The 20784-nt window shown below is 44.4% G+C and overlaps 7 protein-coding genes across 7 annotated transcripts; 5 read left to right on the plus strand and 2 right to left on the minus strand.

The window, feature by feature from the left end:
• Nucleotides 1-44: 44 nt before the first annotated feature.
• Nucleotides 45-1227, plus strand: F5147DRAFT_656170 (uncharacterized protein; the record flags this gene model as incomplete). The annotated part of the gene is made up of 5 exons (XM_041434069.1): nucleotides 45-204; nucleotides 263-558; nucleotides 602-1052; nucleotides 1104-1112; nucleotides 1172-1227. Coding segments are annotated over 5 exons (972 nt in total), but the record flags the coding sequence as incomplete, so codon positions are not given.
• Nucleotides 1228-3516: 2289 nt separating this feature from the next.
• Nucleotides 3517-4613, plus strand: F5147DRAFT_656171 (uncharacterized protein; the record flags this gene model as incomplete). The annotated part of the gene is made up of 6 exons (XM_041434070.1): nucleotides 3517-3596; nucleotides 3891-3940; nucleotides 3993-4041; nucleotides 4102-4258; nucleotides 4313-4343; nucleotides 4570-4613. The coding sequence occupies 6 exons, from the start codon at nucleotides 3517-3519 to the stop codon at nucleotides 4611-4613; spliced, it is 411 nt and encodes a 136-aa protein (XP_041288677.1).
• Nucleotides 4614-6334: 1721 nt separating this feature from the next.
• Nucleotides 6335-7287, plus strand: F5147DRAFT_363489 (uncharacterized protein). Its single transcript, XM_041429395.1, has 3 exons — nucleotides 6335-6439; nucleotides 6523-6638; nucleotides 6684-7287. Exons 2-3 carry the CDS (start codon nucleotides 6591-6593, stop codon nucleotides 7161-7163), a joined length of 528 nt encoding a protein of 175 aa, XP_041288678.1. The 5' UTR covers nucleotides 6335-6439; nucleotides 6523-6590; the 3' UTR covers nucleotides 7164-7287.
• Nucleotides 7288-8513: 1226 nt separating this feature from the next.
• On the plus strand, nucleotides 8514-10302 carry F5147DRAFT_714464 (P-loop containing nucleoside triphosphate hydrolase protein). Its single transcript, XM_041438472.1, has 7 exons — nucleotides 8514-8638; nucleotides 8686-8810; nucleotides 8857-9113; nucleotides 9173-9380; nucleotides 9411-9678; nucleotides 9732-9756; nucleotides 9817-10302. The coding sequence occupies exons 1-7, from the start codon at nucleotides 8554-8556 to the stop codon at nucleotides 10007-10009; spliced, it is 1161 nt and encodes a 386-aa protein (XP_041288679.1). The 5' UTR covers nucleotides 8514-8553; the 3' UTR covers nucleotides 10010-10302.
• Nucleotides 10303-10872: 570 nt separating this feature from the next.
• F5147DRAFT_527374 (uncharacterized protein) lies at nucleotides 10873-11133 on the plus strand (the record flags this gene model as incomplete). The annotated part of the gene is made up of 1 exon (XM_041430022.1): nucleotides 10873-11133. A coding segment is annotated over one exon (261 nt), but the record flags the coding sequence as incomplete, so codon positions are not given.
• A 577-nt stretch (nucleotides 11134-11710) lies between these two features.
• On the minus strand, nucleotides 11711-13105 carry F5147DRAFT_714468 (aspartic peptidase domain-containing protein). The gene is made up of 5 exons (XM_041438473.1): nucleotides 12855-13105; nucleotides 12703-12797; nucleotides 12168-12652; nucleotides 11857-12105; nucleotides 11711-11799 (listed from the first exon to the last, which is right to left on the minus strand). Exons 1-5 carry the CDS (start codon nucleotides 12898-12900, stop codon nucleotides 11715-11717), a joined length of 960 nt encoding a protein of 319 aa, XP_041288681.1. The 5' UTR covers nucleotides 12901-13105; the 3' UTR covers nucleotides 11711-11714.
• A 1145-nt stretch (nucleotides 13106-14250) lies between these two features.
• F5147DRAFT_656175 (uncharacterized protein) lies at nucleotides 14251-15951 on the minus strand (the record flags this gene model as incomplete). The annotated part of the gene is made up of 6 exons (XM_041434071.1): nucleotides 14251-14645; nucleotides 14759-14916; nucleotides 15141-15232; nucleotides 15282-15383; nucleotides 15638-15798; nucleotides 15843-15951. 6 exons carry the CDS (start codon nucleotides 15949-15951, stop codon nucleotides 14251-14253), a joined length of 1017 nt encoding a protein of 338 aa, XP_041288682.1.
• Between the last annotated feature and the right edge of the window lie 4833 nt (nucleotides 15952-20784).

Below are 20784 nucleotides of genomic sequence, written 5' to 3' on the forward strand. Positions count from 1 at the left end.
CTCAGAATAATCATGTCGATTCTATTCCATCTGTGACTCGCCAGCGCTCTTCTCATATTCAAACTACTGCGTATCTCCTTGGTGCACGTAAAGGACTGCCCAATGTTGACGAGGAAGAGATAAATCGCACTCGTGCCGTTCAGTCGTGGTACGAGTCAGAGGCGCCGGAAGGGCAACTGACAAACCAGGAATCTCTTGAGAAAGGTAATTGTTCATTCGTTTTCAACGGTGATTTCAAATACTCACATCAACTTACTACTAGTCGAATTTCGGATCCCTTTGAACACTGCCGATACAAACAAATCTACGACATACGTCGACCATTTTTACGCCGAGTCAGACCTGAGTCCCCTAGATATGTTCGATTCTATGAGGGCCGTGATGGATCTTCCAAAGACCTACAAGCATTTAGGCTGGCACTTATCTACAGCCCGCCGTATGGACCTGCCGCATAGACTCTTGACGGCCCAAGATATCAAGAGCGCTTTCAAAGCTGCGAGAGCGGAACAGCTCTCTGGATGGCACAAGAAAAATGTTGCAATTGAAGTCATAAATACTGTACGTGCCTTGCTAATCATAAGTTTCTTGCACAATATAAAAGTACTTGTTGCAGCAGATGCCTGTATTAAAAGGGACAGCAAAGCAACATGCAGGTACTACGTGTTCTGCAGGCGAGCAGAACCATCTACCCAGTACATCCCAGTTTGACGACCGTGAAGAAGTTCGTATCTCACGTAGTAAGGAAGGAACCGCGTCCCTTCAGCGTGTGCCAACCGAGCTCATATCACCCATAATCCACAATCATGTTCATCTCCCATCTGCAATCAACGACACGTGGGCTTCCGAGTCTAATGGCGTACTTTCTGAACAGCAATGTGACAACTCCACAGCTCCTCGACCCCTCAAGAGGACGTATGCACTCTACTTGGAGAGTGACGAAGACACCGATGATGAAGAACCACCGCAAGGCATTAATGAAGTCCTTGTGAAGATCCATTCTCGCTACCCTGATATGAACTTGCCACAATACATGAACACGCTGAAGAAGCATGGTATATTTTATCTGCCCACCACAACACATTTTAATAGTAGATTTTATGTAGAAAAGGTTGGTATGTCGGAGGGCGCTGCATTTACATTTCACACTTGTATTTCTAAAACTCACATGAAGGATGGATGTGCGAAGGCGAGAAGAAAGGCGAAAGGGAAATACAGGGCACGAGCTGACGATAAGGAAAATTTTCATGCTCACTAACGGTCTTAAATAATTTAAATATGCATTCTTCGTGTATCTCAGATTATTTTAGAATTTCTAGTAGTACTACTCTGGGCGTTTTATCGGAAGATTCTGGATTGAAATTCAAAGGAGGAGGACTCCAAACCTTGATAACAATTGCAGTGCCTCCATGCTAGTCCTTGCCATACTAGTTCATCTTTTGATAATCATGGTTGACTGTGCCCTCAGGGTTACAGTGAGAGCTGATTTTCATCCTAGTTCACATTCATTGTACCTGTCATATGGTGGAGCAACAATCCCCAACTTCAACCACCACAGCACCGTGCCAGTGGCAAGCACTTTTCACCAATATGATTTTATGGATGGGAGAGTTGGCAAAGACATCAGTATAATCATGTGTATCTTCCAATGGAATGGCATGATTATGGTCTTTCTCAAGAGCAGCTGGTACATGGTGGAGATGACAAGGTTAACCTCATTGCAGGCAAGCACCTTTCTCCTACGTCCTCGAGTTGAGCATTTATCTCAGTATTGTAGCACGCTAAAAAGTACACCTGAAGCAAGGGGTAATGTTATTACAAGTCTCAAAGGCGGTGTGCTTGATTGATTATCCCCAGGTAGAGCAGCTGGTGCATGGTGGAGATGATGAAGCTAACTTCATTGTAGAGCTGGCAAGTATCTCCCTTCTATGTCCTCAAGTTAAGCGTTTATCTCAGTATTGTAGCACACTAAAAGTTACACCTGAAGCAAGGGCTAATGGTATCAAAAGTCTCAAAGGCGGTGCGCTTGATTGGATTACCCCCAAGTAGCAGAGTCTCGTCCCTGCTCTTGCCCGCAACTTGAAGGTATGTGGCGTGTGATCTATGTTCTACAGATATTCTGCTGTGCGTAAGAACATGCTGTCCAAGTAGAGGAGCCCTCCAATGAAGAACCTCATAAAGGTGATGTCTTGCTTCATTCTTTCTGACTGGTGTACACTCATAGCATACCACGAAGACTCGGCCAAGGACATCCTCTTCCGCGATTGCATCTCAGACGCCGTGGACCTTATAGTTGGCACTTGCCGACAAAAGCGTACGTATGCCATGGCGAGCTGTCATAGTGAAAACATTTACATATGGGAACAGTAAGTTCTTCTCTCGGGATTAGGTCGTGGGCTGATCATAAGCAGGGATTCTCGAAATCTGTCCCTGCACCCCTAAGTCTGCATAACCCACACGAAACAACACTGACGATTCAATGAAGGCCTCCCCACCACGCTGGTGCCTACACCCACTCCCGCTCCCGTGCTCCCTCCCAGTACAGCTGCAGTCACCGGACTCAACAGCCTCCTGGCTGACATGCCATTCACATTGATCGCTGACATTCTAGAACATTGTGTAGCGAGCCAAGATTGATCTTATTATGTGAGTCACGTATCCAAATTTTCGGTGGTCCATCGATGATCTGATGCACGGGATCTGGGTGCAGAACCCACATTCCCTTGGCACCAGCAATACGTCCTTGCATGGCAACATGTCTTGTGCTACCTCGGCAAAGATGGCGTCATGCACCTCGCTTGTGTCGCTAAGGGGGTCACCATCGAATCTGCGACACCATTATCCCATTGTGAATTTTGCATTATCGCCAAGCACCCGCACAATTTTCACCTGTCCGGATCAGAATGTGCATTTCGCTTTCTCGACCTTGTTCATTCCGACGTCTGTGGTCCAATCCCCACCGTCACTCCTCACAGCAAGCGTTATTTAATCCTCTTCCTGAACGATCACACGCACGCCTTGACACCGAAACCCAGGACTTTGGTTAAGCTCACTTTCAATAGATGATATCTCTGAAAATGGAACCTGAAGACGAAGGGGAAACATAGCCCACCACCACATGCCCAAGCAGCAATGTTGGAATAAACATGAAAGTGTCCATCATCCACTCATTCACCATGACAATCTACTAATTACTTCGTATTCCCAACAGTCTCCTGATCTCATTCAACTCCCGCCAGGAAGTCTCGACATATCTCATAGCGTCCTCCAACTCCTGCTCCCTCCGTAACGCCATTGAAGTCAGCCAGCACTTGTCTTCGTCCGTAATTGTAATTGGCTCGCGCTGCAATGCAGAACAGTTATTGTGAATTCGGTCTTGAGCCGTTTGTGTCGTATTGTTCCATATCGCCTAAAATCTGTTAGTACTGGAATGGTATCTATAGTAGTAGGTGCCACATATGATCGCCAAGTCACTGATGATTAACGGTCCTGGGACGTTTAACGGTTGTGGGGTGATCAATGGTTGTGGGGCGATCAGCGGTTCTGGGACGATTGGCAACGGTTCTGGGACGATGTGATCCAGTGGTAGTTGCTGGTGGGTGAGTCCGGTACGGTCAGGCAACTTCTACTAGGCAGACCTTCAAGGAAATACTTACTGCTGGCCCTTGTGCTTAAAAATTGTACTGATCGTTATGTTGTAGGTTAAAAAAAATGTTCTGATCCATGATATGTAGTAGTACTTGATCTTTACTGGTGCTAGCGCTCGTTGCGGCTGTATAGAGTCTGTATAGTAGTGGCAAATGGAGCTGAGTGAGAATGTTTGCCTTTTTTGGATAAACTTCAAGTGGCCGGCACCACTCAGACTCACTGACTTTATTTTTTTCAAAATCCAGTAACATGGACTCGCAAGCCACCATCTCCACCAGCGCACAAGTCGTAATAGGTCCGTACTTGAGTCCACCTTATTTCTTCCAGCATTCACCTGCATCTCACAGACATGACTTGTTACACCAGTGGCAAGACTGTTTTTAGCGATCACCAAATGTGTGACATTACTAGTACACCCTCGGAATGCATCGACATGCTATATACTAATTTTGGTAGACCTCAGCCACGACTTAGCAAGGAAGCGTCATCTGTTCTCATTGACCTCGGGGAGGCTGTGCAGTCGAATGCGACCCATGATGAGGTCGGTGTGCTCATTGATGGTACACTATTGCAAGAGGTCTACGTCAGGAACGCTTGTCTGCAAGCCATCCAGGTCAGTATCATTTTCTTGCAGTTTGCATTGTCTTCTTAGATAGATGATCTATAGATAAACACCTACAAAATCAAAAATCTCCATGGTCAGTGATTCAGACAAATACCAATGACTGATAATGTGGTTGTTCATGGGTGGCTGTTTTCACTTTACTAAGCTATGTTCAGACAAAAGTACTTCCTGTGAGGTCAGTAGCAATACCAGTCAATCCAACAGTATGGACGCAATAGAAAATAAAATAAACAGAATGTAGTCAGCCCAATGGTATGGTGATGACAAAAAGAAATTGATTCACTCCAACGGTATGGCAGTGATTAGAGAACAGAGAAAAGTCAGCCCAACAGTATGGTACTGATAAAAAAAAATAGACTGGTAAGAGAAACCCTTCCTTCAGTAACAATGCTTCTTGTAATAAATTTACTACAGAAAGTTGTGCGAAATTATAACAATCACCCCCTCAGCACAAACAGGTAGAATCAAAGGTCAGGACTAATCAGTGATCAGTAGAACTCTTAGTTCACTATTGAACCTGCTGCCAAGGAACTCACAATGAGTATTAAACAGAATCAGGAACGGACGTCCTTGGATTTCAGTACCAAGTCCCCTATTCAACAACTAAAGTCTAGCAGACAAAGAAAACCCTGGCTCAGTATCACTACTCAGATGAGTGAGGTCAAGTGTCACTATCAACTTCTGAAGTCTTCCCACTAAGCCAGTGCTTAGATGGACATAAAGACAACACAAAGATCTTGAAACAAATTCAGACAATAACACTAAGACGTGAACGAATTGAACAGAAAAAGAGACAAATGAAAAAAAGACAGAAAGAAACAGAAAAAGAAACAGAAAAAGAAGAAAGAAAAGAAAAGAAAGAGACTAGAGGTTCACCAGTAGAAAATTAAAGAAAAAGTTTTGCTCACTGTTGAGCACAGTGAGCTCAAGATATTTGACAGTTGTTGACGATGAGCTAAAGGTATTGCTGGATGTTGCTTACAATGACCTCTCAGTTGGTTGCTTAACAGCTCTTGTCACTGTTGTTGATACTGATCACACTTCACACTCAAATTTATTTTGTGGGGCTTAAAAGTTCCCTATATGCCTATTTTTATTGGCAAAAAGTGGGGTCTTATATAGATAAATTATGGTGGCTGTGTTACTATTTCCCACATTCTAAGGGGAATAGGCTTAGTCAGATTGTACCAATACTATTTACTGTAGTCATGTGCTTTATAATTTGTGTCATCAAGCTTTAGTCATCTCAAAAGGTTGCTTTGTCATGATTTGGTTTAGGATCATAGGTCACCTGACTGTTAGAGTCATATAACTTAGTATCATGTGACAAATATTAAGTAACAGACTGATTATGTTATTTGTTGGTGTCTTGTTATGATGTTACTTTATTGACCGTAGAAATGATGCGAGCCATGTATTTAGAGTGTTAAGAAAGTTCCCACAAGGCAACTTATGCAAGAACTATTTTACACTGTTACTTGACATGTGTGGGATTCAGTCTGAGTCATTGTTATTGCTGACTAAGCAGAATTTACCGCAAAATTAAATATACAAGAATATTCAGCCTATCTGAGTCTGTCTGAGAAATGAAAATACTATCTGAACTGCAGTCTGAACCATAAAGTAAAGGAAGATTGTTCATAATGATTTCTAGGGTATCGGGCTCGTGGGAGAGCATTAGTCATCCATGCACCGAACTGGTTTGGTGCAGGTCAACGTGTGTTGCACAAACTTCTCCCCGAATTTGCGCTTGAACCTTCTGCCGCTGCTTATCCTGGTCCTTTGTTTTCTGACCCTGGTACACCTGTCAGTATCATGCGCACTGGGGCGTCATCTCAAGTGAAAATGAAGAAAGCATGCATCGTCAAGTATCTGGAGGATCGGATTGAAGAACTTACACGTGCGACGACGTATATGTCAGATGGAACCGAGAAGCAGCATACTGAAGGGAAATTGATTCTAGTCAAGTTGCTTAAGATCATGGTTGAGAATGATGGTGCACTGTTGGGAAGGTCTGTCGCCACACCACGAATAGGTATCCTTAACTCATTTCATTCTAGTGCTCACATTGACTCAGCTGTGAGAACGACACTGCTTCCTCGCATTGCTGCGTCTGAGGGTGCTGACATCTCGACACCGGGTTTTGCTTCTTGTATACCCAATGCCCTTGATACAATTCCTGGCCTCAACGGTGGTCACCCTAGCACGAGTGAGACACCCATATCAGACTTCAGGCTTACTCTCCATATTAGCCTGCTACGACGGTCAATTTGGACAAGTTGGATTCACGGTCACTGCGTATGCCTATTCGTCGGATGTGATGGTGTCTTGGAATACGAGGGATCCCCCAACGAGGGATATGCAGAAGGTCCTCTCATTCATTCCACTTGATCAAAAATGCTGATGATGCCAGATTGACAGCGTGTGGAATAATAAAACGGCTGGGGGTAATCGCACGCATCCAACGTATATGGTGAATCCGCAATATCACCTGCGGGTGCACAATACTAGTACAAGTATCGACAAACGGTCCAGCACAAGTACAAGTGCTGACAGACGCAACAAGACACAAGTCATACTCACCACGCGGAGCACTAGGGATATCTCGCTGAACGTCACAACAGTGGGGTCGCAGGGCGAGCGTATATCAGAACTAAGTCAGAAAGAAGTGGTGGCTCATTCTGGGCCTCATACATATGGGCATGCGCGTATTGCCGCTTATCTTGCTCGTACGGTCGACCTTTTACCTCGAGGGAAACACGGCTTATTTTCTTCATCTTGCAAATTCATCTTGCAAAGCTGGCGACTACACGGTCATATTATTAGCTTACGGACTGGACCAGATGGGAAATTCACGGAATCAAAACGTTTTGACTTAGACATCTACTTGTAAAGATGCGATCCAGCAAAGCTTACGCGAGGGAGAGCTTGTCACAGTGGCTCGTGGAGCAAGATACTGAAATTTATCTACTTCATAATAACCAGGGGTGCCAGCCGTTAACTTACTTGGACACCATTCAAATTGATGTTTGAGTTGTCACAGTACTACCGTGACAGTAAACCAGCAGCATATCCCGAAAGCAGCCATGATGACTCGGATCATCACGGTGAACTCGGACAGTTTTGTCGATATCTGATGTATTGGTATATAGGCCAGGCAATACAGGAAAGTACCAATGGTTCTATCGAAGAAATGGACTCTCCAACGGTGCAAATATGATGTAGTAGTGTACTATGCCTCTTGGACGCTAATAGTAGAGATCTAGACTTTGCCCGGCCATTTGTTGAGGAGACCCTAAAAAGCCTTGGAAAGCCCGCCAAAATAAGACAGAACGAGAACAGTTTACAACGTCAAGGGGAGTATGCTGCGATCCCTTGTGTACTGTGATGGCGCCGTGTCACGACTTTATGGTGTACTGTATAATGCCATCCTACATTTTTTGTGCAGGGCCAAGCTACTTCTCACGAGAAGGCCGTGGATAATCTGAGATAGCATCTTAATTTTAATGAAGAACGAGAACAATCAACAACATTGAGAGGAATGCGCTGCTATCCCTTGTGTGTTATGATTGCAGCATATCGCAACTTTGTTAAGAAGTCCCACGCTATTCTACTTTCGTTGAGCAGTGTCAAAGCTACTTTTCGCGAGAATGTCTTGAATGAGGCCATAATTCAGAGCACAAATGAGGCAAAATGACAATGCGCAAAATAATTGGCAGAAGTGTGCTACTACCCCTCATCTACTGCAATAGAGGAAAGCAACAACATTTGTATGAACTGCTCATGTTGCTCTGGACTTACAGACATCAATGGTCTTGTATTTCCAACCAAAAATTCTCCCCATATAAATGACATTATTTAGGAGAAGCAAAATTGCATTCTACTGTAGTTCTCACGGCTACAATATCAAGGAATCATCCATTCGCTGATGGTGCTTGTGAAGAAAGCCACAGGCTAACCTGACGAACAACCTACCAACACCATCGTGTGCTTCACAGACATGGGCCAGAACTGGTACATCATCACGTCCTGCCGCTCTCTGCGTGTGCATACTTGACATGCGATCTTACTGAAATGCCCTGCCCTATAGGAACACGTTCAACATTGGCTTCCAATTTTGTGCCAAGGGCCTATTTTGCATTGCTCATCCGCTCGTCCCCTGGTTGGCACCATCCGATGTTACCGGTACTCAAGGTTTGTGGTCACTGAGGACTATTGCTATTTTCTGAAACAAACTTGTGGTAGGATACATCTTTTATACACTCAACGTGCCTTGCAAGCAAATGAAAACTCTATATGACCTGGAATTTTCACCTCAATATCAAGAGGAACTGATACTCAACGGCGCCACCAACAGCATCCACTCTGGTAAGACAACGTTCATTTAAGCGTGCCTATGCTAACGGGTTGTGCAGAATACCGAAAGTCGACTAAGCAGCTCGGTGATGAAATTGTGACTGAACCGTTTCCCTGGGCAGGTGGTTCGATCAAAAGGTGGTACTGGGACTTCCTAATCAATTTAACCCTCGACCTTCCACTCGTAAGTTATCAGATGTTACTCATCTGATGTACTAACATACTTCAAGGCAGTCTATGCGCTGGTTTTGCCCTATCGTCTTTTGCCTTCTTCTGTGATAGCAGTTGTTCTGCTGCAACAAGTGACCAATAGGCTTGCCCTAAGCATCGGCAAATATGGGATGAATACATTGATAAAGAGCTTGTGCCTTCAGGCAAAGTGGCTCTACGATGCTATCGGGTACAAGAGCAAAATATACAATGGACTGATGTTTTATCCAGATCCCTCACAAGGTAGCTCATCGAATGGGATGAAAATATCTTTTCGGTGAGCCTCATGCTACAAATGCGGTGACGTGCTAACTTTGATGCATATGATATAAATAGACAAGTATTGCTTCGTTACGAGAAATGCAGTCGCAAAGCTCTTGACAATGTCACCCTGGAGATTGCTCCTGGTCAGCTTGTTCTTGTTGTCAGTGTCAATGGCAGTGGTAAATATTCGTTATCGAAGCTCATTGCGCGTCTCTCCAATCCTACTGAAGGGGAAATTTTGATTGATGATAATTCATTGTCGACGTATGATTCCGATGATGTGCGTGCATCAATCGCATTCTAACCCCAGCTTCCCCTGTTGTTTCCCATGTTGGTGAAGGAGAACATCTGCCTTGAGTTGCCATCCTGTGTTTATGTGACCAATGAGCAAATTAAAGAAGCAGCCAAAATGGGTAGTTGCATGAACTGGGTTTCAAAGTTGCAGAATGGCTATGATACACAGGTCAAACCTACCCATGACATCGGGAATGTGTGGGCCAACGGAGCTTATGGCACTATCTCTGAGAGATTATGGGAAGAATTGGCGCGTCATAACCAGCAGATAGTCACGATCTCAGGTCTGTACTTGCGGTTTATGTACACGTTTTCACTGACTAACAAGTGGTGACAGGTGGTGAAAAACAACGACTTGCAGTGTATGTACTTTGCCGTTACTTCCGTGTCATAGCTACTCATTTTCATTGCCTCGTCATCAGGGCTAGAACTTTTATGAGGATTAATCACACAGACATCAGACTAGTCGTAGTCGATGAAGCCACGTCGTCTTTGGACGCTATCATGGAACGCGATATTCTTTCTCAGTTTCACCATGTCCGCCAAGGAAAGACGATGATCCTTGTCACCCATCACTTCCACCATCTTGTCAAGGAGGCTGATCAGATCATGTAAGTAAAAACACCGTTCTAGCCATAGATGAAATTGATACCTCGTGGCAGATGTATGAAGGATGGATGCGTGGTCGAGTGAGGGACACATCATCAACTGATCGAAGACGATGGCGAGTATGCGAAGCTGTATAATGCGCAAGTTCTCTCGGCGTAATCCTGGATGCCTTTGCATCAGTGATTTGTGACTCTTGTGCTAATGTTTCTCGTACGCTTCTCGTTTATGTTCCCCCATCTTAATATTGTGCCCTTAATTGTGATATCTGTTGCTGTAACCTTTTCAATTCGAGTCTCAATGACTCAAGCTTATCTGAGAGGCCAAAAGGGTACACAAAACCTTCGTGCACAAAAAAGTCCTATTATCATGATAAGTATCAATCTCAGATCTTGGAATCTCAAGTCAAGACCTGGCAGCTGAGCCACATTTCTGCCTAACCAGAACCACACATTGACACCTGCCTTATCCATACGTGTGGTGTAAACAAACTGACCTTCGAGTACTCCCCGGGCCAGTTCACCGATCAGATCTTCGATGAGGAATACTTGCCAGGAAGGAGCTTTATCAATTCACAATATTACTGATGGCATATATCGGAACTTACATTCATGTGAGCGAGAACCCACTATCCTGGTGAAAAATCTAGGGTGTGTATATGGCTCAGGTAACTGGCATCATGTTGTTTGGCCCTTTTGACAGGCTCGATAATTTCTGATGTGGCAGGGTAATGGCGGAGTGTTTGCATTAATGCCATGTGGAAAGCATCCATGAACATACCATAAAATCTTATTGCGATTTTTGTAAATAATGACAAATCCAAAAAAAGAAAAACTTTGTACCGCTGGAGTGTTGACCGGTCTGGGTCACCCCGAAAGCCAAAGCCACCAAATCCTGAATTTAAGCCATTAAGTCCTGCTTCATACTTTTCTCAGGCATTGCAGATATTGCTCCCTACCCGAGCCCTCGACGTTCGGGTGTATTACACTCCTCTGAAGTATGACAATGGAGGTGTTATAGTATTCCACCACGGTGCAGGATATGCGGGTACAAGCTTTGCATGTCTCGCGAAAGAGATAAGTGAGGTCATGAGGGACAATGTCAGTGTCCTGGCCTTTGATGCCAGGAGACATAGTATGTATTCGAGGTAATGTCATCAAGGCGGTCGGGGAGGTTTAGACGAGTTAGACATGTCAATCAACGTATCTTTGGTTGTGCACTTTTTTCGCAGTGTAATCATTGCGCGCATCGACCTAAATCACAGGCAAGGTGCAGGACATAGGCAACATGAACTTTGAAGACAGTCGCATTATTGGATCAAAACTTACTCCACTCATAAGGAGACATCCCATTAGGATTCCAAAATTCAAGTAAGGTACTTCGGATAAATGTGCTGATACGAATAGAACCAAGATCTTTCGTCCAGTTTCATCTCATGCAAATGGAATGAGGCCAAATATACAGTGGTTGGGCTAGGACCAAGCGTTAGCTGGGTTTGAATGCTGGTGAGTTTGCCATTATGAAACTGGTATTAATGAAGGAATGTTAACGCGCCAATGTAAATTGAATATTACAATGTGATGGCAAAAATGAGTGAGTGAGTGAGCGAGAGTGTGTGTAAAATGAGTGAGCAGGTCGTATGGTGCAGTGAGGAAAAACAAATTGCGAGGGAAAGTGACATTAATTGCCGCTCAGCTGCCAGTTCCTTGCGAATTTAATTTGTCGTAGCATAGGTGTACTCAGTGGTGGCGAACCCAACTTGAGAGTTTGTCGTGTCAAACACCGAGTAAAAACGCTCGCTATGGAAGAACAATTCAGTATTTTATTTTCCTGGAAAAAATTGTAGCTCAATGTACAGGAAACAGTAGCCATTCATGAAATCATTACCAGAACCACTGGAACTCCCACTGCTACTGATGACCAGGTGTATACCGTCGCTGGTACCGTTAATGGTGCTGTTCAACGATCGAGGCCAGATTTGTGCATTTGGGGTGAGCTCATAAGCAACTTTGCCAATAGTGAAATACAAGGATGACAGCTTCTCGTACTGGTCGGATGAGATCTGTAACAAGCCAGTGGCCTCATCGAGGGTTCCCTGTGGCAGACTGATATTTGTCGAAGGCATCTGAATAGTGGTTTAGAAGGGTTGTCATGTCGCACAGGACACCTACCAGAGGCAATGTAAATCAGGGTGGTTCCGGTATCAACGATACCAGCTGCCTCATCTAAAATGAGTGTATCCCCATAGCTGATGGATTGATCAATGCCCCAATATCCACTCGCTGGAGCTGTCGATGTGATCGGCATGTAGCTGACGTCTCTGGTAATTCTGGAGGCGTTATAACCACCAAATGTGAGCTCGCCACTGCTATCATCGGAGGAAGCAGGTATGAAGAACACTCCGAGTACTTCTGAACTGATCGTTCCCTGCTTATACAGGTTGTCTGTCACAGTTGCAACTTTGTCTGTATTACTGACAGTGCCCTGCGTTAAATCAACTGGTCCAAGGCCAAGAAATCCATCCAGGCACTCCGTCCCTAAGGATACACGTGCGACGCCAATAGATTGGTTGTCGATGACCAAATCAGAGTTGAGTGTCACGGTGTCTGTATATTCCTCTCCAGCAACATCCCCACTACCATATGCAACCCACTGGAAGCAGTCTGACAAAATGTATGTGCCACATGGAAACAAACACTCACAAAGATACTGCATGTGTCATTGCTTGTAGTAGTCTTCTTGTAAGCTTTATCCTCAATCCAGGTATTTGAGCTTCCCGTGTCTACCAGAACTGTGTCTGTGTGAAATCGACAATGCATCAGATAAAGAAATGGCAGGTAAACGAGCAGCTTACAGTACGTTGGTGGACTCCCCACGCCAATGTCAGCGATGTATAGCATCACATTATTGGGTGCACTGATGGAAGAGCTGCCGCCAGCTTGTCGGGCTTGGATTCGAGCTCTATCTGCAGCCGTGATGTTCTTGATCCCATACGAGTTTATTCTAACAGCAAGCTTGAGAGTAGCCAGGCTTAACACTGTCCGAGGATGAGGCAAAGCGCTTGCTGACAGAGAGAAGAATGCAAGTGCCGGCAGGGCAAGAAGAAATGAAAGTGATTAGGCTAGAGGGAACCATCTTGCCGATGGCATGCCTCCTACTAGTACATCAGTGAATTGATGATTCCTTGATATTGTAGCCATGAGAACTATAGAAAGATACAATTCTGCTCCTGCTAAATAATATCATATATACTGCAAGAAATTTGGCTTGTAGATGATACATAGCCATCGATATCCGTAAATGCAGAGTAACACGATGTTACAAGTAACATCGGTCACGTGGCCCCCCTATCATTTTCCCTTCATCCTCGCCCTCACTATCTACCGGCTCGTCCTCCTTTACCGACTTTCCATTGACCGGATCCTTGGGACCGTTCCCGTCCCTCGCATCGTCCGCCTCTATGCACGTGTACGCACGTTCCTCCTTTAATTTAACCACCAATGTGGTCCCGCACCTATGACTCGGTCTGACTCATGCCACCAATGTGGCTTTCCCTTTCTGTTCCTCCTAACTGCGGATTCCTGCACGTTGTATTCTTACCGTTGGCCCATTCCAACATGTCTCGGTCTCATTCCACATTCAACCACCCTTCACTAATCTGGCTCTGTTGCCAACGCACCTATACCATTCTCATTTCCCCTTTACCCTTACCTACAGTGCGGTAGCCTTGCCCTTAACCCTCTCCACTTAGTATAAGTAGCCTGTCATCCTGTACTAGATTCCCTAACTTGAATCTACTCAATTTTCCCTGGAACATACTTCCTTCTGAACGCCCCTTTGGCTTCAGTCTCTAGTATCTTTTCTTAGTTGCTCATCGCGACTAAGTCTACCTCGATCGACCTCATCGTTCGGACAAGACTGTCCTAACCTTGAGTGACTTCACAGACATCTGTCTACGAAGTCACGTGACACATGCGTACTGTGATCGCTGCCGACTCGTCGTTGCCAGTCTCACTTGCTATACCAGATCCTTCCGGTTACGTCACGAATGTTAGCGGACGACGCCCCTCTTAGGGCTCTGCCTAACAGATCTATTTGAGTGCATAACACTCCCCACAGCTACTTTCTTTTGCTGCAGTTGTAAGACAGTACTCAAGGGGTGGTGCCTTTGAGATTGTCCCCGACTGGACCCCTGTTACCGACGACGATCCACGGATCAAACACCACCCGCGGTTCCAGAAGACCATCGACTATCGCCAACCCTCTGCGCATGTTCCAGCAATCGCAACATCAACTGCAATTTCCACTACTGTCCCAACAACGACAACCCCCATTGTCCCGCCGTTGACACCCTCAGCTCTACCATCTATGCCATCTTGCATGCAATCAGATCTCCTCTCGAAGCCGGTAGCGGAACTGAAACCATCTTTGCGGTGTCGAGCACGTAAGGATCTGCCTGTTCTCAGCCGTTTTCCAGCAGGTCCACCGGCAAGATTCCACCACCTGTATGAGATAGCCTTTACGAGAAAACCAGAGAATGCTGTCTTGCAGGTGAGCGATAGCAAGAAGAGGAAGGTGGAAGACAAAGATACAGATGAGGCCGCTGCGGTTGCCAAGGCCAAGTTGCCTTCCCCATCTGAAGAGCCTGCGAAAAAAGGAAGAAGTTAATATTGAATGTCCAAAAAAGGCCTACCGGAACCATCTTGGTGAAACCAAAGGTATGTCTGTTGATCTTTGTTGATGCATCAAAATGCTTACCGCTCCAGGCATCACTACCCGTCACCACTAACAAGGATGTTCCGCTGGTGAATGAGACGGGTTTCCAGGATGCAGAAACAACACAAATGAACCCAGAACGCTGGCAATTGCCTGCGCCCACCAACTCGCTCAAATCTGAGCCCACCCCAAGACATATCCTACAGAGCATCCAGGATCTCGGTAGGAGATTGGATCTCCTTGCTGCCAATGAGCGGGTGGATGCACTGGAGGCAAGAGTGAGTTTGGTGGCGACCAACCTACTCAAACGGTTAAATGAGTTAGAGCAACGGCTCAATGCATCCGATGCTCGTTGGGAATCCATAGCATCCCTCACATAGATATAAATTTTCATGAACACTTCATAGACTAACCAGCTACATACTGTACTATGATACTATTGTATGTTCCCTTCCTCATCCTGTTGTTGCTGGTCAGCCCAGTGCAGCATTTGTATCCGAAATTAATTCGTCGAGTCTACGTCAAATGTGTAGATATGCTGCTGTTGTCATTTCCTACTTTGTACCCGCTTTGCTTCATATTGATCTGATGTTCGGTAGTTAATCATGTTCTGGCCCAACAATTCCCAAGCTCTCGCAAGACTGAGATGCAATACATGCTTGCTTAGCTGAACCATGAATCATCACTAACTGGGTGCATCCGTCATCATTTCCGAGCCTAAATGTATACACAGTAGGCTGAATGGTGACTTTTTGGGCTCAGTCATAGCCAATGCAAGTGTCATGGACTTAAAATAACACGCTGGGCCTTTCTGTTACCCTTTCCACGATACAAATATGGACATGGTCGAAATGTATGTACCGAGTCTAGAAAAACCGGTTGAACCCTTCCAGATACTTCTGCACTGGGATGAAAACTCACTACATCGGCTGAATTGTGCACTGGATTTGCAAGCGCCTGGCCCAGAACAACTTGTTGAGCCCTTCCGGATACTTTGGACTGGGCCGATCCGCATGCTGATTGTGTATGTACTGGCCAGAAAACTGGGTCAATGGGTATTACAAGTTGGACCGATCCATATACTGAATGTATGGTGTGGGCCGGTTGGTTCAAGCCTTCCTAATACTTGTACACAGGGCCAAAACCTCTCCAGCTGGGCCGATCCACATATTGAATGCATGTTGCCAGCCAGTTGGGCCCTTCCGGATATTTGCATACTGGGCTGATCCACACATGGAATTTGTATGTGCTGGGCTGGTTAGGCCCTTCCAGATACTTCATTATTTGAACGCCAGGCCTATCCACATACTGAAGCAGTATCTACTGGGTCCAAAATAACCAGTTGGCCCATCTGCCAGCCCTTCCTGGTATTGTTATGGCAGGAATAACCTGTTGGCCTGTGTGTGCCCTCTTCCGATACTGTCGATAACCAGCTGGGCCCTTCTGCAGGCCATCACATTGTTATATCTGGAGCTGGGCCCATCTGTAAGCTCTTCCAATACTAGCTGGGCCCACCTGCCCAGTACTGTCATGGGCCCAAAAATTTTCCTGTTGGCTCTTCCAACATTAAATTTTCTCAAGACTAAGCCCATCTGTTAGCCCTTCTGATGTTGGGCCTGTGGCAATTGGCCCATTGATCCCAGGTCGAGACTTGGCCCACCCACCAGCATGAGTGCTATTCCATGCTGTGGGCCCATCCGTGCATAAGCATGCATGGGCCCACGTTGGATGGCCCAGCCTAACTGGGTCAATTATCAACCTTTAGCTGTCCGACTAAGTCAAGAAATGTTATGTTACTGAAGGGGCTCACATATGAGTGGTAACTTACTATTAAGTTTTATTCTTGTTTCAAATCAGTATGACCCCATCATATGATCATGTATCATGCATTCAAATTGCTGGTGAGCTGTATTTGAATAACGAAGCTGGTAGAGGTGCATGGAGTCTATACATCATGCCTGCCTAATATGGGTGTGGTCACACCATATAATGGAGTGCAGCTGTCCTGTCTTCCATGTGAAAACAACTGTATCCAAAGGATGGAACATTTGATCCTATGGAACAAATTTGCATAACTCCCATGTAGATATATAAACACTAAAGATTTGGATCAGCATCTTCTATCAAACTCTGAAAATGTCTGCACCATGTCCTCCCTATTCCGCATGCTCAACACTATCTATGGAATTCAAATTCGAAGTTGCTCCAAAGATCTTGAAGATGCTGGTGATGAGCCTCATTGCCCATCATGGAATACTCAAGGGAACTAGCAACATTTCAATGGTAAATAACCTATTTCAAAAAAAATAGAAGTTTGTCACTCATGCACATCCACCACAGGCTAACTGACCAATATGGGTACAAAATACACCCTTTATGATTTTGAGCTTATCATGAGGCACATAAATTTCACTACCTGTGTTGCCTCTGTGCCATGGGTGGCCATTATGTTGAGGTGACAATATTCCCATGCCCTGTAGGGATCTGCCAAAGGGAATACATTGCAGAATGTGCGAGAGGCACTTGCAGGTACATGTGTCAGTGGGGTCATTAGTGAATGAATACTTACTTCTGATTAGTAAATATTGAGACATTCTTTGAGAGATCCTATGTACCTTCAGCATATTATGGAATCAGAGGTATGTTTAATAAACTACTCACTATTCACTACTTTACCCTTCACTTTCACTTTCACTATAATATTACTATTCACTATTCACTATTCATTACTTTTCACTTTCACTATAACATTACTATTCACTATTCACTATTCACTATTTTTTACTTTTCAAGGCATATTTCTGCATCTAATGGGAAGTCATCGAAGATCTTCCAATCAGAACAGCTAGAGAGGTTGTCAACAGCTGTGAAATTCACTATTCACTATTCACTATTCACTATTCACTATTCACTACTTTTCACAATTCATTTTCATAATTCACTTTTCATATCTCACTATTCACTTCCACTATTTACTATTTACTATTTTTCACTTTTCAAGGCATATTTCTGCATCTAATAAGAAGTCATTGAAGATCTTCCAATCAGAACAGCTGAAGAGATTGTCAATGGCTGTGAAATGGAAAGGGACATCCCCAAGTTGACTGAGGTGATCACTGTTTATCTGATTGACCTCCCTGCACATAGGAAATAATAATACAGGGTCAATGTGGGGATGTGTAGAAGCTTCATGTAGGCAAATAGATTAGACAGTGGATCATCAGTTGGAGGTGCATTGATCTGACCGGCTAGAGGGCTCATTGGATCAGCAACTGAGCCTTGTCCTGTGATAGTAGGTGAGTTGTCTGCTTCATCAGCTGGCTCTATTTGGTGTTTTATCTTGTGCTTCTTCCAATGACTGGTGCTGCTGGGAAGTTGAATGGGTGGTGAGAGAGTGAGAGGACCATACAGATATGTATAATGGCTACTCAGGACACATCCTGAGTAGCAGCAAACAGAGGAAAGGCTATAAGGACAGAGTCCAAAGCAGAATAGGTCCGGAGGACCGCAGGAAAGATCCAGAGAAACTTCCAGAAACTTGGAGGATTGGAGAAGCAGAGAAGTGGAGCTCGGGCCTAGGGAATTCCTCCCTAGGCCTAAGATGGATATTCAGAAGGAAAGAACTAGTATGAGGACTTAGAGTGAGATCTAGTGCGAGGACTAGTATGATATCCAGACTGAGGTACTACAGGGCATATACAAGAGTTTATATACTAAAGGACTATCTGAAATATCAGTAATCAAGAGTCTGAGGCTATGTATGAAGTATAAGTAAAGTCTATCACAAATCAAATGCGAGTTGGAAATTAAGCATAGCCAGAAGTAAGCATAACTAAGATACCAGAGACAAGGAATACCAAATAGAGAAATAGACTGTGTTAATGTTATATGAACAGGAAATGAATTGAGGAGCTTATCGGATCTTCAGATCAGAAATGAATTTGGAATATCAGATCAGATCGGATCTAGGACCCAGAGTGCAGATGAGAAGCATAGATATGACAGAAGTAGGGATATCGGATCTGGGTGTGTGGATATGCAAAGGTACAGTCAACTGGACAGATAAAGGACATGGACAGGGGTCCAGAGGTCCTGATGAGGTATGGGAACATTGTCTGATGTAGGTCCAAAATATAGGATATGACAGCGGGTAATGAAAGGAATGCCACCCACAATATCTTCCTTGCTGATAAGTGTGAACCAAAGTGATGAGTGAGAGTAGTACTGCATGTCATGAAGGAACAATATTGACTATGACCACATTGTGTTACGGTATATTCATTCTCTTCGTTTCTCCTTTGTCACCGGACAATGGTACATGAATACGGCCCTTAACGAACGACCAATCACTTTTCAGACCCTTACTCATATCATCGCCAAGTTGACCTTCCATTCCAGTAACCATCACTATGTTTAGCTGACTATCTCTTATCAAAGCGGGCTGTCCGCACCATGGTTACTATCACCTATCTCTTATCTCTTATCACTTACCAAGCGGGCTGTCCGCCTTCTATCTTGATACGCATTTACAAGCTCCGCTTGAACTCTCGCTATATAGATACATAGCGTACCACATGTAGTTCTTCACTTTGATCTACTGGGTTTTACCTGGAACAAGTCCTTTAGCAAGGTCTCCAACCTTGCTATCTAAGAACCACTATTCTAAGGAAGTCGCCGATACTTGCCTTAGCCAGAAAACCTTTGACCTCTCATTCGAGAGAAGAACCACGTCTGTCTCGCCGAATCTCAGTCCACTCGGACTAAGACAGCTCGACATACCCCAGTCGTAACACATTGCCTTTTTATATATATTGTATATTCAGAGTGTCAGCCTTGCTGGAAAGTGAACAAAGAAATGCACAAACATGGTATATAAGGACAGCATATGAGTGCCAGGGAACAATTGAATAACCATGGAGGGAAGCTCATGCCCAGGCAGAAATACCAATATCGCTCTAAAGCAGAAGTGGGAATGGTAGAAAGCTGGCAAAAGTGACAACCTGCAATCATGGGCAAAAATGCCATTTAAATACAGTGAATAATTGATAGACTTACTATGTAAATAGTGCTGATTATAGATATGAATCTGCAAATGCAAGTGTGTCGCCCTGTAAGATAGTGCATTAGTAATTGGCAGCCTGCACAATGATGAATTCATACATGGACATCAGGAAAAAGGGTTATTGCTATATTAGCTCATATAGCGCTATATATGGATACATAGTGTCTATAGACGTCATAGGATCTAAAGCAATCCCCCCCTCTATAGAGAGGACATATAGTCACATATAGATCCATATGGCATTAATTATAGCTAGGAGTACATATAGGCATATATATTCAACTTCCAAAATTTGGAGGTACCTCAATTTTTTTCCTTTACTGCACTATATTTCTGCTATATTTGCATTCATATTCACTTTTCACATCAAAAAAAGCAAGAGCAAAGACAAATCAATTCAAACTATAGTTAATCATAGTGACAAAAATTTGGAATTAACTACTACACCTTCCCCTGCTTGGTTACCTTAGCTGCTGTCTCTAGGGCTGAGAAATCAAATATTGGAGTAGGAGTGTTGTTACGACTAGGATAGGTCTTCTCAACACCAGCACGAATATGCTATCGTGTAGAGCGTGTTGAGGGTATCATACAGGTCGACAGAATGTTGACAGGTCTCTCCGTCTATCTCGGTAAGGCTTGTAGGCCTCATCGAGAGGAAGGGCTAGCAAGAATATGGCTAAGGCGCGGGGAGTGACTTAGAAGTGCAGTCAAGGGTTCTAAGACAACTAAGTTGGAGGCTTAGTTGAACAGGATTCCAGGGATAACCTAGTAGATTGAAGTAAAGAACTAATACAATAATCTGTCTACTTATATATGTCAATATACAAGAGTTCAAGCTCAGTCTGTATCTGGTGGATCTATAGTATCAGAGATAAGAGTACATGAGGTCAACTATGAGGTGAGATAAGATACATGAGGCTTAACCTCTGATCAAGCATGAGGCAGCATGAGGTGCTCCGGATCTTCATGAGGTGGCATGAGGCAACATGCGCCAGTCTAGATGTAC

This window comes from Suillus discolor (assembly GCF_016758755.1).
Source record: "Suillus discolor strain FC423 chromosome Unknown F5147scaffold_63, whole genome shotgun sequence".
Taxonomy (NCBI): Eukaryota; Fungi; Basidiomycota; class Agaricomycetes; order Boletales; family Suillaceae; genus Suillus; species Suillus discolor.

Coding starts and splice junctions, on each gene's coding strand:
- F5147DRAFT_363489 (XM_041429395.1), top strand. CDS start 6,591: ATGGTGTCTTGGAATACGAGGGATCCCCCAACGAGGGATATGCAGAAG. Junction 6,639..6,683: donor CAACGAGGGATATGCAGAAG/GTCCTCTCATTC, acceptor TGATGATGCCAG/ATTGACAGCGTGTGGAATAA.
- F5147DRAFT_714464 (XM_041438472.1), top strand. CDS start 8,554: ATGAAAACTCTATATGACCTGGAATTTTCACCTCAATATCAAGAGGAA. Junction 8,811..8,856: donor TAACCCTCGACCTTCCACTC/GTAAGTTATCAG, acceptor ACATACTTCAAG/GCAGTCTATGCGCTGGTTTT. Junction 9,114..9,172: donor GGGATGAAAATATCTTTTCG/GTGAGCCTCATG, acceptor TGATATAAATAG/ACAAGTATTGCTTCGTTACG.
- F5147DRAFT_714468 (XM_041438473.1), bottom strand. CDS start 12,900: ATGCTATACATCGCTGACATTGGCGTGGGGAGTCCACCAACGTACT. Junction 12,798..12,854: donor GGGGAGTCCACCAACGTACT/GTAAGCTGCTCG, acceptor GATTTCACACAG/ACACAGTTCTGGTAGACACG. Junction 11,800..11,856: donor ATGAATGGCTACTGTTTCCT/GTACATTGAGCT, acceptor GTTCTTCCATAG/CGAGCGTTTTTACTCGGTGT.